The 16,519-nt window shown below is 36.6% G+C and overlaps 2 protein-coding genes and 1 non-coding gene across 3 annotated transcripts in view; all 3 read left to right on the top strand.

The window, feature by feature from the left end:
* The first annotated feature begins 1,717 nt into the window (after positions 1–1,717).
* On the top strand, positions 1,718–7,150 carry LOC113048728 (PRKCA-binding protein-like). Its single transcript, XM_026210548.1, has 13 exons — positions 1,718–1,852; positions 2,034–2,115; positions 2,354–2,465; positions 3,079–3,207; positions 3,962–4,031; positions 4,131–4,220; positions 4,497–4,550; positions 4,638–4,700; positions 4,827–4,960; positions 5,104–5,196; positions 5,285–5,335; positions 6,155–6,299; positions 6,371–7,150. The coding sequence occupies exons 2-13, from the start codon at positions 2,075–2,077 to the stop codon at positions 6,613–6,615; spliced, it is 1,227 nt and encodes a 408-aa protein (XP_026066333.1). The 5' UTR covers positions 1,718–1,852; positions 2,034–2,074; the 3' UTR covers positions 6,616–7,150.
* A 4,540-nt stretch (positions 7,151–11,690) lies between these two features.
* LOC113048716 (phospholipase B-like 1) overlaps positions 11,691–16,519 on the top strand; it is a 15,822-nt gene continuing 10,993 nt past the window's right edge. Inside the window, exons 1-4 of the mRNA XM_026210538.1 lie at positions 11,691–12,147; positions 13,319–13,541; positions 16,111–16,194; positions 16,275–16,413. Of these exons, the coding sequence (XP_026066323.1) occupies positions 12,087–12,147; positions 13,319–13,541; positions 16,111–16,194; positions 16,275–16,413 (507 nt within the window). The 5' untranslated portion in view covers positions 11,691–12,086. The remainder of the gene's footprint in view (positions 12,148–13,318; positions 13,542–16,110; positions 16,195–16,274; positions 16,414–16,519) is intronic.
* Positions 11,803–11,875, top strand: trnar-ccu (transfer RNA arginine (anticodon CCU)). Its single transcript has one exon. It is a non-coding gene; the product is annotated as a tRNA-Arg (tRNA).

Here is a 16,519-nt window from a genome sequence, read left to right as displayed (position 1 = left end):
TGATTGTCTTGTGGACGACTGTCAGTCTTTCCCATGATTGTGTAGCCTAGTGAACCAAACCGAGGGACCATTTTGAAGGCTCAGGAAAGCTCAGGAAACCACATTTTGTTAAATGTGAGTAGAAAATCATCACATTTAAAAGAACCAAAAACTTAAACTACTTCAGTCTGTGTACACTGAATTTATTTAATACACGATTTTCACAATTTGGGTTGAATTACTAAAATAAATGAACTTTTCCATGACATTCTAATTTATTGAGGTTCACCTGTATATGACTTTGTTCTTTCAGACGAATCCAGTTGGAGTTATATAAAAAATGGTCTTTGATCTTTCAAGCTGTTTAATGCCACACAGTGGGTGTTGCCGTCCTCATACGTCATCCCTGCAGAACTGCTTCCCTGTACAACAGTGAGCCCAGGCTAGATTAAAGTGATTAAGGTATTATTTAAATATGGTTATTTATCTTACAAAAATGCATCAATTTGCTACATGATGCCTTTGTTAACCCCTGGAGCCGTGTGATGCACTTTTTTTATTGATGCATGCTTTTTATTTAACTTCTTTTGAACTATATATGTATATCATTAAGCATGTCAGAAGTGAGGGTTAAATGGGTATGGCAAAGGATATTATGGCTGTTATTGTTGTTACGGGAGAAATAACAAACAACAAGCACTACTCTACAGTGGCAAATTCTTTAAATATAAAAACTTACTTACAGACTGTGAGTCAGAAGTGACAGACTGTCCTTGCAAAGTTAGAACTGCCCCACTTTATAGAATAATTAAAAAATAAATGGAGTAACTATGAAAATGGTCTCAACAGGTGCTGCAGTATACATAACACAATGCAATGAAAATATTAAAAAGAGATCAACGGATGACTAATCGGTGTATACAGTAGAAATAGAAATAGAAATATAGATTATAGAAATAGATAGAATGAAGAAATAAAAATAATGTAGTAGAAGCATCTGATAGTTTATCTGCTCTCATAAGTTTGGATCTGAGAAATCTTGTAGATTTGACATTTAAAATTAAATATATCACATAATAATTAGATTACATATGATACGAATGTATCTGGGTTCCTGTGCATGTAGGTGTTAAAGGAAATGAAGAGGTAGATCTTTTCAAATCCCAAATAATGATCTACAGGTTAAATTAAGTAAGGCTGAAGCCAAGACCATAATAAAGATACACGCAAAAAATCTAGTGCAGGAATACTGGGATATTAATGGTACAGGGAGACATTTTTATAATATTCAAAGCAAAGTTGGTGTAAGGAAGAGAAATGGGTAAAAACAGTCATTACTCGTCTCAGAATAGGACACAAAGGGCTCAATAAGACTCTGCATTTAATAAATAAACACACAAATGGTTTATGTACACATTGTAATCAACCTGAATCAGTAAAATCTGTAATAATTCAATCTCATGCATATGAAATTAAGAGAATAATATTAAAATAAGTATTTGAAAAATTTAAATTTAAATTTACTTTGGAAAATATACTTGGAACAGCACTAAGGAAAAATATCTGAAAGAGACAGGTCTCCTAGAAACGAATATGAATATCAAATAATAGTAGGAGTTTTGTCCTTTGTTTCTCTTCTTTATCCTGGTATTACTCTCAGCCAGACTTTTGTTCCACACTCCAGTCCAGATGGTGGCGGTAATGCACCAGGAACCGCCAATAAATCTTAATAGAAGAAGAAGACGACATCCTACAGTCTGGTGTTCAGATGAAAGCTTATCCAAATATCTAGGTAAAATAAGACTAAAACATTGTTTTAATATGTTCGCATGTTAAGAGCATCTTTATACCGCAGCTCTTCATCGACGGAACGGTAAGAGACACACCTGCGTTATTCATCTTCTTAAACACCTCTCGCCAGTCATAATAATAATAATAATAATAATAAAGATGACAGGGATAACACCGAGCGACTTTAAACGCTAAAAAGTCTCGTGCTATGATGTGAGTGCAGATGATTTAAAGTGAGTTTGATGAAGGCTGCTGTATTTCAGAGCATCTGAATGAATGAAGAGGTTTGATCGTCAGATCCGTGATGTTCACAGACATGGACTACGAGCTCGAGGAGGACAAACTGTGAGTGTCAGGACAACATACTTCAATTACAAGCGGTTTACATGACGTCACTTCCGGTGGGGAGAACATAGACGTGTGTCTGTGCTAATTACACTTATAAATGTCTGAATGCTAACAAACACTAATACACTTTACTACAGAAAGAATCTGCATCGAGCAAGTGTTCGTTTCAATTAGAGAGAAATATAAACTGATGTGAGAGAGTATTGTGTGTGTGTGTGTGTGTGTGTGTGTCCAGTGGGATTCCCACAGTTCCCGGGACAGTGACTCTGAAGAAAGACTCGCAGAAGCTGATTGGGATCAGTATTGGGGGTGGAGCTCAGTTCTGCCCGTGTCTCTACATCGTACAGGTCAGACCTCCATCATCATCATCATCATCATCATCATCCTCTCAATCAATGCATCACACTCAATACATGTGTGGATTTTTTACAAACTATAAAAATATGTATTTGTGCAGTTCCCATTGTTTCCACACACTTCTCAATTGATTCTACACTTTTAAATATGAATGTTACTGAAGATTTGTGACTTTTGAAATGTGTAAATGAGACCCGGTGTCTTTATCTGCTAAGTTTTACCCAGATAAAATAGTCTGTGTGCGTATGACTTATATAAGTATTTGTATTGTATGTTTGTGAAAGGATGCAAGTATTTTAATTATTTAATGAAATGCACAAGAAAGGTCAAATGTTGTTGTTGTCTTATTGAAGTGCATCAGAAGGCTTCAGTCTGTTATACAATATGCTTTCCAGGCTCTGAATTTGTTATTTGGTCAGTTAAATTGGAATAGCATGTCTTAAATTCATCATTTTACTGTATTAAATGTTGAATGAGATAATTTAGTGTGCTGTATTCGGGATGTTTTTGTTTTGGTCAGCTTCAGTCTTGAATCTTCAGTGGATGTGCATGGATCCTGCCGGCGGTGTAGTGTTTGACCTGTGGTGGTTTCTGTGTGTTCAGGTGTTTGATAACACCGCGGCCGCTCTGGACGGGACTCTGGCCGCCGGGGACGAGATCACAGGAGTGAACGGCCGACCGGTGAAGGGAAAGACTAAAGTCGAGGTGGCCAAGATGATCCAGGCCGTGCAGGTACACTTGAAGCACAACTCAGGTCATCACGGTTTACTAATCTCATTGTTTCTGACATCTTAGTCACACTGAGCTGGATGATTGGGCCGTTTTCATGTGGAGCTGATATATTACTGACATGTAACAGTGTTATATTGTGAAGTTATCCGTCCGTATCAGTTCAGTCTGTTTTTGGAAATATCTTCAAATTTTGTCATAATATAGTAAAACTACTATAATGTATAATTCGGTTCACTTAAAGCTTGCAACACTGTCAGACAGATTGATTGCAATTTTTTATTTTTGAAGGGTTAGGTCATAACGGTGTTGTTAAATATTAAAATTGCACATCATTTGTATAGTTCATATATAGCATGTTAATTTAGTGAACTTTGAGAACATCAGTCAAGTCACCTTTATTTATATAGCGCTTTAAACAAAATACATTGCATCAAAGCAACTGAACAACATTCATTAGCAAAACAGTGTGTCAATAATGCAAGAATCAATGTGAAAGCCCTTCAGATGAGACTTGTTTTACATTGTTAAATGCAGGAAATGTAAATCATGTTTATAGTTTTTAATGGTTACGTGACGTCTGAAGTTACACATTACAGTACTGAACGCTACAGGGATCTCAAGAGCAGCGATATTCACACTTCATCATTGTCTTGTTCTGTCACAGAGCTGTTTTCCTCTGTTCTTACACAGCATCACATGATCTCTCGCAGTAGAAAGGTTAGTTGTTGTTGATGAGTGTGTGTGTGATCTGCAGGATGATCCGGTCGTGATCCAGTATAATAAACTACAGGCCGACCCCAAGCAGGGCAAATCTCTGGACATCGGTAAAAACTGTCAAACTATAGCAGCTTGATGTGTTTGAGTGGATGCAGAAGTGATCACTCGTGTGTGTGTGTGTGTGTGTGTGTGTGTGTGTGTGTCAGTGCTGAAGAAGGTGAAGCATCGTCTGGTGGAGAACATGAGTTCAGGAACCGCAGACGCTCTGGGACTCAGCCGAGCCATTCTGTGCAACGGTCAGATCCTTACCTATGTTTCTTCTCTAATGCATTACAACACAGGTTTCTGCACTAATTAAAAAGACGTCTCAAGAACTAACTACAGCAGCAGATTAATGAATACAGCACCGTGATAATTCAGAGTCATTAAATAATGAGGAAGAGATGTGTAGCATCATATAACCTCTGTTTGGGAACAGCATCATTATTGAGAATATTGACAGGTTCATATGAGGATATAACGTGTGACATGAGAAATGTGTGTGTGTGTGTGTGTGTGTGTGTGTGTTGCAGATGGTCTGGTGAAGAGGCTGGAGGAGCTGGAGAAAACGGCTGAGCTTTATAAAGGTGATTCTTTCATACTGTTACTGCATTAAACCAGTGACTGAGAGTTTAACCTGGAAATAATCTGAGTGTGTGTGTGTGTGTGTTTAGGACTGATGGAGCACACGAAGAGACTGTTAAGAGCTTTCTATGAGCTCTCGCAGACTCACAGAGGTACAGTAGATCATTCATCGACTCGATCCGTGATCATAATACGCTTCAGTATGAGCTGCTTCTTGCAATGTGTTTTCAGATCACTCCATGATGTGGTGTATGATATGTTTGTTTTTTCTCTCTCAGCGTTTGGCGACGTGTTTTCCGTCATCGGTGTCCGTGAGCCGCAGGCCGCCGCCAGCGAAGCCTTCGTGAAGTTTGCTGAAGCTCATCGAAACATGGAGAAGTTCGGCATCCGGCTGCTGAAGACCATCAAACCCGTAAGAGAGCAGATCTGAACCAGTTTGTGCTCTTAACCGTCATAGAGATGAATGTAGAGCAGCTGAGACATCATTAATGGTGTAGGACAGCTGAAAACACAGTGAATCCTGATTTAATGAGATTCTGTCTGTTCGTCTGGCAGATGCTGCATGATCTGAACACGTATCTTAACAAAGCCATTCCAGACACCAAACTCACCATCCGCAAATACCTGGACGTCAAGTTTGAGTACCTGGTACGAGGCAGTCTGCTGAAATGAGCTGCTGCATTAATAAGAGTGTTTCTGTTGAAGATGATCGATGTGTGTCTCTGTGTTCATTCAGTCGTACTGTCTGAAGGTGAAGGAGATGGATGATGAAGAGTACAGCTGTATCGTAAGTTCCTCATTAACGAACCAACAGTCCACGAGCAGATCAGCTCCAGATCATGTGACTCTTCTTGTGTTGTTACTGTTTAAACCTCCTGAGCCTGTTTACTGATTGAAATGAGTGTTTTGGAGGAGAAGTGTTGAACTTTGACCCTGATACAGTCACAGTTCACACTGATCAGGAATATATATATTTTCAAAAAATCACAAAAATGCTGCAATAGAGACATTAAAACGCATCCTAGATTTAGATTTCAAGTTTTAAATTACAATTTAATATGCATTGAAAACAAAATTCTTTATTCTGATGCCAAAGTGTAAAAGATACACAAATTAGATTATATTAATGATAAATATGTTTAAGTTTTAAAAGGAATTAGTCCGTTATGGCCAGATAAAGAAAAGTAAGAAATAAAATTTAGATAAATATATAAAAGATAATTAAAATGCACTCTGTAATGTTGTTAGATAATTTTACAGTTGTGGCAGATTATTTTACATAATTATGATTCTACACAAGTGCATTACTGCTAATCATGATAAAGACCCAAATTGTATAAATATGTTGCATGCACAAATAATAACTGTTTAATACTGTAAATCATGTGTGAATGATCATGCAGAAAGCATGTATAAAAGTTCAAATGCATTCACCCTGTTATACATGAATGCATATGACATGTTTAATATGTGTTATTGTATACTAACTAAAGCCAGGTTTTGCTAAATATGTATCACTGTTAATAATGTGAAAATGAGCAAAAACTGTTTAATGGAAATGAATAATGTTTGCTTATGTAACCCTCTGTGTGTCTGTATGTTGCAGGCGTTGGGCGACCCGCTGTACCGCGTCAGCACCGGTAACTACGAGTACCGCTTGATCCTGCGCTGTCGACAGGACGCTCGCAAACGCTTCGCCAAGATGCGCAAAGATGTTCTGGAGAAAATCGAGCTCTTGGACCAGAAGCACGGTTTGTTTAGCTGAGAAACATCACGTATGTTTGTTTTACAGCCGGTTTAACCCTTCACGTTCTCCTCTCAGTCCAGGACATCGTGTTCCAGCTGCAGCGCTTCGTCTCGGGGATGTCACACTACTACAACGACTGCTACGGCGTGCTGAAGGAGGCTGACGTGTTCCCCATCGAGGTGGATCTGTCCCGCTCCATGATCAACTACAGCGGACAGAGCCTCTCCTACGAGGAAGAGGACGAGGACGAGACGGGAGGACGAGAGGAAGATGCTCCACAGGCTGAGAACGGAGACGAGAAACTCATCGACGACGAGTGAGCGAGCGAACGAAGGAATTATCAGCTGAGAAGGACAGAGGAGAGAGTGTGTGTTCAATGAAAGATGATTAATGATATGAATAAATACATTATATATGAGATATTTAATAGTTCTATATTGATAAACTACACTTTAATTCAAATCACTGATCAAAGGGAAACGGAATCACTGGTTGCCAGGTTACGCTCTTTAGAATAGAATGTTGACAGAACTCAAACTTGTAAACAAACACGTTTTGCTTTAAAACTTTTCAAATGAACAGGACCTGAAGTTATTTGCACAACTACTTTGTGTTTTTCTTTCTTTTTTTATGCCTTTGAAACACTGGATGAATACTGTTTTTGTTGTTATTTTTTTGTGTGTTGCTGGTTTTGGGTTATATGATTTAATTTCAGCTGTGTAACTGAAGTTTATGTACATCCTAATAAGATTCTGATGTCTTGAAATGTATAAAACAAAAGGTTTGATGAAGAAAAAACTGCCTTGTGAGTAAAAATGTGATGGACTTTCTCATTAAACGTCTGAGCTTCAGGAATATTTGTAGTGTTAACCTCTTTTGTAGTGGATTAACCCCTTTAAATGTCTGAATCAGAGGTTTAATGATTAAATTGCACAACTTAAGGTTTGAAAATGTACTCATAAGCACTTTTTTTAATCTCTGCTTTTAAACATGTTTTGACTCCCAAAGTTACTGTTTAATGACTTTAAAAAAAAACTCATTAACATTATTGGTTATATTATTAATGGGTTAAAATGTGTGTAACACCCTTCATGAGCCAAATGAGCTGCACGTTTTTATTTATCAGGCGTTTGAGTTTTAAATTTGTATTACTGTGGTGTACCTATTTAAGTATTCAACAAAAGAAAACTAAAACTAATTTAGTCTTTCTTAAAAAAAAATAAAAATAAATATATATATATATATATATATATATATAAATAAATAAAACATGTTTTAAAGGTTCAATTAGTTTACTTTTAATTGAAATAATTTAAATCGGTCACCAGTTCAGATTTGGACTTCAGCATTTTACAGTGCTATGAGAATGTAAAGTATAATCATAAAAACAGCGTCTGAACAGAGTTGCTGGAGTGAGATTCCTGTGACTGAATCAAACAGAAAAGGAGACAAAACCATGGTTCAGGGGCATACATCTTTCTGATTCGTGATCCCGCTCCGAATTCCCGAACTGATTCAAATGATTTGCGATCCCCAAACTGACTCAAATGATTCGCGAAGCCGCTTTGAACTCCCGAACTGATTCAAATGATTCGCGATCCCAATAACTGACTCAAATGATTCGCGATCCCAATAACTGACTCAAATGATTCGCGAACCCGCTTCGAGCTCCCGAAATGACTCAAATGATTCGCGATCCCGCTCCGAACTCCCGAACTGACTCAAATGATTTGCGATCCCCACTGACTCAAATGATTCGCGTAAACCCGATTTGAACTCCCGAACTGACTCAAATGATTCGCGATCCCGCTCCGAACTCCCGAACTGACTCCTTCGCGATCCCGCTCCGAACTCCCGAACTGACTCAAATGATTCGCGATCCCGCTCCGAACTCCCGAACTGACTCAAATGATTCGCGATCCCGCTCCGAACTCCCGAACTGACTCCTTCGCGATCCCGCTCCAAACTCGAACTGACTCAAATGATTCGCGAACCCATTTTTCAAAAAAACATCATTTTAAAAGATAATGTTGTATAAAGAGATATATTTCTGCTGTGGCCAGTAACTCAGAAGTGTGGTCTAACAATACCAGGTGGTATTTTGTAGAAATTTAGAAAGACTTCAGTATAATTTCACTTTGAACATAAGTTGCACATTGTTACTTTTGACCCCATCGGTTGGCTGTTATTTAAACTCGATTTAATGTTATATTTTAAAAAAAATTGAAAATGCAAACTTTAGGATGTGTTAAAGCACTAAATAACCTGTAGATTGATCATTACTGTGACACATGAAACAAGAAAAACAACATGACTAATAAAAATTACCGCTTCAATAATTTACTTTTTGTACTCGAAAACAGTTCTACAGACCTAACTTCGGGAAACGATGAGGAAATCACGTGATATTTCTCAGGATTGCATGCTGAATATGCTGTCATAGCTGGGAATGCAAATGCAGAAAGAAGCTCAGAGAAAATCGCTTTGTTACTTTCGTCCCAAGTTTCTTTCGACCCCACTCTCCCCTAATTTATAAAATAAATTAATAATTTTCGATTTTCAAATATTGCACCTGTCAAACATAGTCTATTTTGCCGTCAATACTGTTGACGGTGTCCTTTATCAGTAAGCTTTATATTTATGCTCAACATGAAGTATAGATATTGTTGAGATCCTGGTCTGTCGGCGACCTCCCTCTATGTCACTTACAGCAGCAGCAGCGCGCCATCGCCGCGTCAGGCACGATTCTGGTGAAAACGCAAGCAGCCGCCACGCAGCAGAACCGCCACGCTCACGACACGCAGCCAGTGTGTCACCGGCCTTAGACTCAGGAGGAAAATTTTGATAAAAATTGAATATCTAACTATCAATAAATGAAGCTTTAATGAAAGCACAGACTTTGAGATGATAAATAACTAAAGTTACAGTGGTGTAGTCTACTGCGTGATACGTTACCCACTTTTAAAAAGCGTGAGGATACGTAACAACTTCGGTTTGTGTCAGAACTTTCACACTTTCATTCATAAATTCACCCCGTTTGTGTTTGAAAAGTGACAGGGATTGAATCGCGGAAATGGAACTTGCTGAATAAAGCAGAACGTCACAGAATTCGGACATTTTTAAATGAATAAATCAAAAGTAGAGCATTTAATCAAATCTCGATATGGACTAGTGTCTGCAATATAAAAGTCTACAATATTTTTTGTCGCTATAAAAACAGACCTAAGCCACCAATAGCCTTTAAAATGACTTAAAATGCATTATATAAAAAAAATAATGAGGCAATAATGATTGTTTAATAATAACACTGTTAAAATACATAATGTAGGCAAATACAAAAGAAACTATTTATGTACATGTTATTACAAATGCCTGCAAAGGGAGCCAAATGCCATGTAATTTCTGCTGTTACTCTTACAGGACAATCAAATCCTTGTTTAGGCTACTGACCAAACATTTAATTCACATTTAATTCATATTCACTTAATCTTTCATTTTTGGCCACCTTTTTGCTATAGATGACACAGACTTTATAATTTCTTCAACAAAAAACGTGCATATCACAACCCTTACAAAAATAAACCATGGTTTTATCATAGTAAAACTGCTTAGTTTCTTTTTGCATGATTTCTAGCCATAGGTAAATGTCAAGAGCTACAATTGTGATTTGTAAATAATTAATAATTTATTAATTTAATTTTTTATTTGATTAAAGTGCTATTTTCAACCTTCCATCATCATATTTGAGGAAGGGGGGCACAACATTACAATCCTGCTCAGGACACCCATTCGGCCATCAGCGGCCCTGAAGGTGTTGTTATACACGTCTCTGGGAATGTGTGCTCTACCACACACACACACACACACACACACACACACACACACTGAAACACGCATGGTGTTTTCAGCTCTTCACTATATTAACACATGATGTAGGCTACACATGTTCACGTCAGCGCGCTATGAGAGGATTTCTCATTTGATAAAACTATCGTCATTCATTCGTATCGTATACACAGACTGACAGAAACAGCAATGTCTTTATGACAATCTGTCAAAATAAAATCTTGGTATAACTTGAAGAAATTCAAACAGAAATATAGTACTATTGCACAGTAGAGTATGATATACTTCAAGTATTAGCATATTTGATATGCTATACTTCCTATTAGCTAATAATATTAGTTAATTAAAAAACACAGAAACTCTTTCTACAACCCACCAAAATAAAAGTTTGGTCTAACTCAAAGAAGTTATGTAAGAAATTGCACAGTAAAATATATTTTTTTTTTAAAAGATATACTAAAACATTATTTTAAAGGAATATGACACAAGTTTTCCTTGAAGTTTTAATTTAAGCTTGCCAAAATGATAACACCATATTTTTAAAAAACAATTTCTAAAAGTACATTTGTATTTGTGCCTATAATGTTTATTTGTTTATTATTATTGTCAGCAAATAAAAGCTATGCTTCAGGACCATATTCATATAACATCTAAGGCTAAATGTAGCTCTTAACTGGTTGAGTTAGATGATGATTAACACTAAACAGTAGAAAATCAGTTGAGTCTCCCCATCTGTAAATGTCATTGGCTGTTAAAGTCTTGTTTCTTATAATAACATTGACATTTTGATAACACTGAAACTTTTATAATGCTCTTAATTACATGTCGATGCATACTGTATGCATTAGTGAGTGTGTGGTGCTTATGGGGTATCGTCACTTATTCCTTATATGAACTGTTTCAAATGCAAGACATTGATTGCATGATATTAAGTTTGTAAATGATAGCCTGTGTCCTTTTGTAGTGTGCACATATATTTATCATCAAACTGTGATAACTGTGACTAAATTTAGTATATATACGTCTGCCATATGTTGCCACCCCTCAAAAATTCCTGCCCCCTTCTCGCCACCCCATCAATATTTTTCCAGACCCGCACCTGCTTTGGTTGTATGATATTCTTTAAAATTAATATTATTAATATTCCCTGAGAATAAAATTTTAGTATACAACAGTAATATATGTGTAATAATTTAAAAATAAAGTCGGACTTTTATATTGACGGTTGTCGTGAAGGACTTTTAGTTTTGCTTTCAGTTTCAGTAAACGGTGTAGAGCGGTGAAGTGACTCTGGACATGAATTTGATGTGACGTCACTCATCTACTGAGACGCAGACGCTGAAATCAATCACCGCCAGCTTGAGTTTAACCGCGCCATTCATTTTTATACTGAGACAAGCAGCGTCTCATTTCAGGAACAAGCTCGATTCATACGTTTCACAATGCCGCCTAAACATCGGTGATCGCCACGCAGGCGGGGGTTAGCAGCAGTGGCCTAGCGAAATTAGTTGGTCGTTGACATTTCAGTTAAACCTGAGTAACGTAATTTTTAATAATTTGACTTCGCTTCCACGTCGAACATCAGCGTTGGTCATGTGATATCTCTCTGGAATCTGATTGGACGCCTTTATAACCGTTTTCGCCCTTCCTTGGCGTAGGCTGCCCCAGTGGCCTAATGGATAAGGCACTGGCCTCCTAAGCCAGGGATTGTGGGTTCGAGTCCCATCTGGGGTGGAGGTAGTTGTTTTACTTCGGCTTCTGTCGGTGTCCAGTGGGTGTGAGTCGCGTCGTATAAACGTAGTTTTACGTTATCTCGTCTTTATTCGTGAGGATCGCGTTGGCAGTGAGTCTTGTTGTTTTGTCAAAAGGAAGCTCTTTGCTGACTGGTTTCCCAGTTCGTTTTCAGTTTCTGTGCTGCATGTGACTGGACATCGAAACTTACACGATGAACAACAGCATTTGTGTTTTAATTATCGCTTGTTTTGCTGCAACAGCGAGAAGCGGCAGTAAGTAGCCCACTTTTTTAACCTTGACTTTAATAAAGCTCCTGTTTATAAACCTTGAAGTGAATGTTGTTCTTTTTTATACTTGTCTGGGTCATGTTGGTGTCTTACACCAGGGAATGTCAATCCTGACAATAAAGTTAATGATTTCGACTTTGACTATGTGTTCAGGGCAAATCTGAGTCTGATCTCTTTAAAACACTTCCCTCTCTTTTTTTTTCTTCTCATAAGTGTACAAGTGAAGTAATGGACTTGTCTCTGCAGGTCTGTTTGAGCAGACTGGTGAATCACATGATCCTATGAAACACATTCTGAAACTGATATGAGACTCCAGTTACTTTATGGTTACTTAAAGAGATCAAGTTATAAGGTAGTATACTAATATTATTAAAGGAATTGTAAAAAAAAAAAAAAAATGGGAGTTTGGAAACATATTGCTTTAAGATTTATATTTTACATAAATGTAAGCATTTAGCAGCAGAAGGTTTTATCCAAAGCAACTTACATTACATTTATTTAAAAGTGTTTATTTAAAGTAATATTTTTACATTTTATGTTACATATTACTTTTAAATGTGGAAAATTTCAGAAAAACTTTAGTGTGCAAATGTTGGCACCTTAACAGTAAAGTTTATTTGTTAACATTAAGTACTGTAGCTACATTAGTTAACATTATCTAACAATGAAAAATACTTTTTTTTTAGTTTCTGTTAATATGTAATGCATCTCAGCTGACACTTGTACTTTCATTAACTAATACTAACAAAGATACTGTAACAAATATATTGCTCATTGTTAGTTAGTTAGTTAATGTATCTTATTTAAAATTTTACTAATTTATCTAAAAAATTAAATATAATATTTTGTATAAACTAAATTGACAACATAAAAATGTATTTAATTTGAAAACAAACTTAGTGCGTTTTATTGTTTTATAGCTTTTATTTTAAATTTACTGATTGAATGTAGATTCATTTTAATATCTTACAGAGTGTCTGCAAATAAAATAATAAATGTTGAGTATTAATTTCTCTTCTCACATCCTCAAAAGTTCCTCTTGTGTTTAAAAATGGCATAAAGTATTTTTAAAGAAGTAACAGGCACCCAAATGAGTCATAAGAATCACAACCTTATTCTGTTTAATGTCATGTGTTTTGATGTGTTTTTAATCCAGAGCTGCTGAAGGCCACAGTGTACTGGGATTCGACCCAAAAGACCGTTCTGCTGAAGGAAGGTGTCCTGGACCCGCAGGGCGACGCGTACGGTTATTATAATGACACGCTGTCTTCGACGGGATGGGGCGTGCTGGAGATCCGCGCTGGATACGGACACACGGCGGAGCCGGACACCATCACCATGTTCACGGCGGGATATCTGGAGGGTTTCCTCACTGCGCCGTGAGTGTCTGTAACACCAGACCATCTTCATCTTCTCAGACCTTCATGCCTTGAACAACCTGTTTCATTCAGAATTGGCAACTTAACTCCCTCTGCTGCCCACCTCGAATCTGGTGTACCCCAGGGATCTATCCTAGCACCTCTGCCCTTCTCTCTCTACATGCTTCTCCTAGGTTCAAATCTGAGAAGGCAGTGTGTTTCTTTCCCCTTTTATGCTGTGGATATACAAGTTCTATCAGCCTATTAAAATAAACAACCCCTCAGCCATTCAAGCCTTATTTGCATGTCTTGATGGGGTAAAACATTAGTTGGCTAGTCAAGACTGAGGTTATTGTCTTTGGCCCATCTCACAATTTCAAATTTAACTACAGTCTTTGTATCAAAGTGTGTCAGGAACCTTGGTGTTCTTTTGGATAACTGGCTCACTCTTGATAAACATGTTTCAGGGCTCCAGACTGCCATCAAATAGTTGCATTTTGCGACCCTTTTTTCGGCCGGTGCAAGTAACTTTTGTGCGAGGTTGCACTGGCGTGACTGCTGCATTGTTCAATTCGCCATCTTTGTCAAAATGAAAATCATTAAATGGCAAACGAAACGAAAGCTAAAAAATCCCGCTGCTCGTTTGAGCTTTGTACTATTCTGTTATTGTTGAGCCCCACGCACAGATATAACCATGTATCAGTATCTTTTCCTTTGTAGTAGTGATGTACGCTTGCTGAACGAATTGTTCGATTTAACCGTTTCTTCTTAGGGAACATATACATATACAACAATACAAAGAGTAATGTGTAACATTTTACCAGATTTTAGACTTGTCCAATTTTATTTGTAAATAAAATATTTCACTAGATTTTATTAAAGCCCGGGGAGCAGTTGGGAGCTTATTGACATTCATTTAAAGCTACTTTTCCTTTATGTTTTGCAAGTATAAAATAACAGTTATAAAATCACTAGGCTAAAAATGGGGCAGCTGTGGCCTAATGGTTAGAGAAAAAGTGCTTCTTTGGGATGAACAATCAAGTGACGTTCACTTGCAGAACACAAGCTTCTAGAGGCTTCTTTCAACGCCTTGAATTTTATGCGAGCAGCTATTGTATCTAGTGCAAATTGATAAACAGAGGTGTGATATGTATTCTTTTCAGCTCATTCAATGATGAACTGCCTTTAACTGCCGTTTTGCACTATTTACCTAATTAATGTTGTTCAGTTGCTTTGACGCATTGTTTTTTGTTTAAAGTGCTACATAAATTAAGGTGTCTTGACTTGACCTGACTTTGAAAATGAATCTTGCTGCCGCATTAATCTTCAAAGTAAAATAACTGACTGTAGCATTTTTCTGAAATATCTGCAAACATATTATGGTAATTTATGCTTTAGTTGAGTCAAAAACATACATAGAGCACATACAAGTATATTTATTAACAAAGCATTTGTCAGTAATACAGATAAAATGGGGAAGTGTATGAACAATTGCATTGCGAGCTGGTTAAGGTGTGACCTTAAATTGTTTTTTACAACAACAGTTTAAAAAAGTCTTGTGTTTTTTTTTTAGAACTAGAACTAGATGTTGTGAAAGCCAGTCGCTTCCTAATTTTATTCAGAAGTAATTTTCCGCTAAACCACTGTTTCCTGCTTCTATGAAGTGCACTTTATAATTTTTGTTACTTGTAGGAAAAAAAACATCATTTCAGTTTTTCACGAACATTTAATACCACCTTTCTGACCTTTACTGTTTAAACTGACTGTTTCTGCTAAGTATATGTAAAAGAGCTATATAATATTATATAAATGATATTAAAATGACACCCTTCTCAACAAGTTATATTTGCATTAAATTTGCATCAACACTTCATCAAATGCGTGTTTTTAGGTGAGAAATTCTGACAATGTATCTGTGAAATTCTCATATTATATCAATATATTATTTAATGACATTTAGTTTGAAGTACTAAAATGACTGAAAAAAAAACCTAAAACAGTTTTTTTTTATGATTTTTAACTATAAAACTATTTTTCGATGTTTAAGTCATTAGGAATTTGTTTTATTTATACAATATTTCATACTTTTAATGAAAAATTATTTAATGAATGATTTTTATTTGTGTTTTATTCAAAACTTGTTTTTCCCATTCCTGAACTAAACGGCAACCTTTAATAAAAAGTGCATTAATCTCAAATTGTAATATTTATAAGAAAAATACTAAGTGACAAAAACACAAAACTAAAATAAATTAAAACTATATTGAAATATTTTGTTTTAAATAACATCACAGCAAAATTACAACAAACTAATGTTTATATATACTATATAAAATAATATAGTATGTAAGTGATACTAATACAAAACTGTTCTCATCAAAATATTTTTTTTTATATGAAAATTGCTTTTATCCAAAGCAACTTTCAGTGCTTTAAGGCTAACAATTATTACCTAACATGTGGGAATCAAACCCACAACCTTTTGCGTTGCAAACACAATGCTCTACCACTGAGCCACAGGAACAGTATGTTGAACATGTGTTCACTATATCTATTATTAATGACAATGATTTTGTGTTGTGTGTTTCAGGCAGATTTTCAATCATTACGCCAACATGTACCCGCAGGTGATACAGAATCCCAAAGTGCTGGCGCCCGTGAAGCGCTTCATGGGGTGAGTGAGGCTCGTGTGTGTGTGTGTGTGTTCATCTCCTCTGTACAGGACGTGTTTCTGACAGTGTGTGTGTTTTGTAGTAAGCAGGACGACTGGACTCGGGCTCAAGTGAAGCGTAACACCAGCGATCCTCTGTGGATCCACACGGGTCTGATTCTGGCGCAGCTGGACGGACTGCAGGCCGGAGTGACCTACTGGGCCAAACAACACGGGAGGACGGTGAGACGAGGGAGAGCAGATACTTAACTGGGAAGACTGGTTAAAGAAAAGAATTATATATATATATATATATATATATATATATATATATATATATATATATATA

This window comes from Carassius auratus, chromosome 3 (genome assembly GCF_003368295.1).
Source record: "Carassius auratus strain Wakin chromosome 3, ASM336829v1, whole genome shotgun sequence".
In the NCBI taxonomy this organism is placed as follows: domain Eukaryota; kingdom Metazoa; phylum Chordata; class Actinopteri; order Cypriniformes; family Cyprinidae; genus Carassius; species Carassius auratus.
Note: the sequence above shows the minus strand (reverse complement) of the source record. Positions and strands in the feature narration are given on the sequence as shown.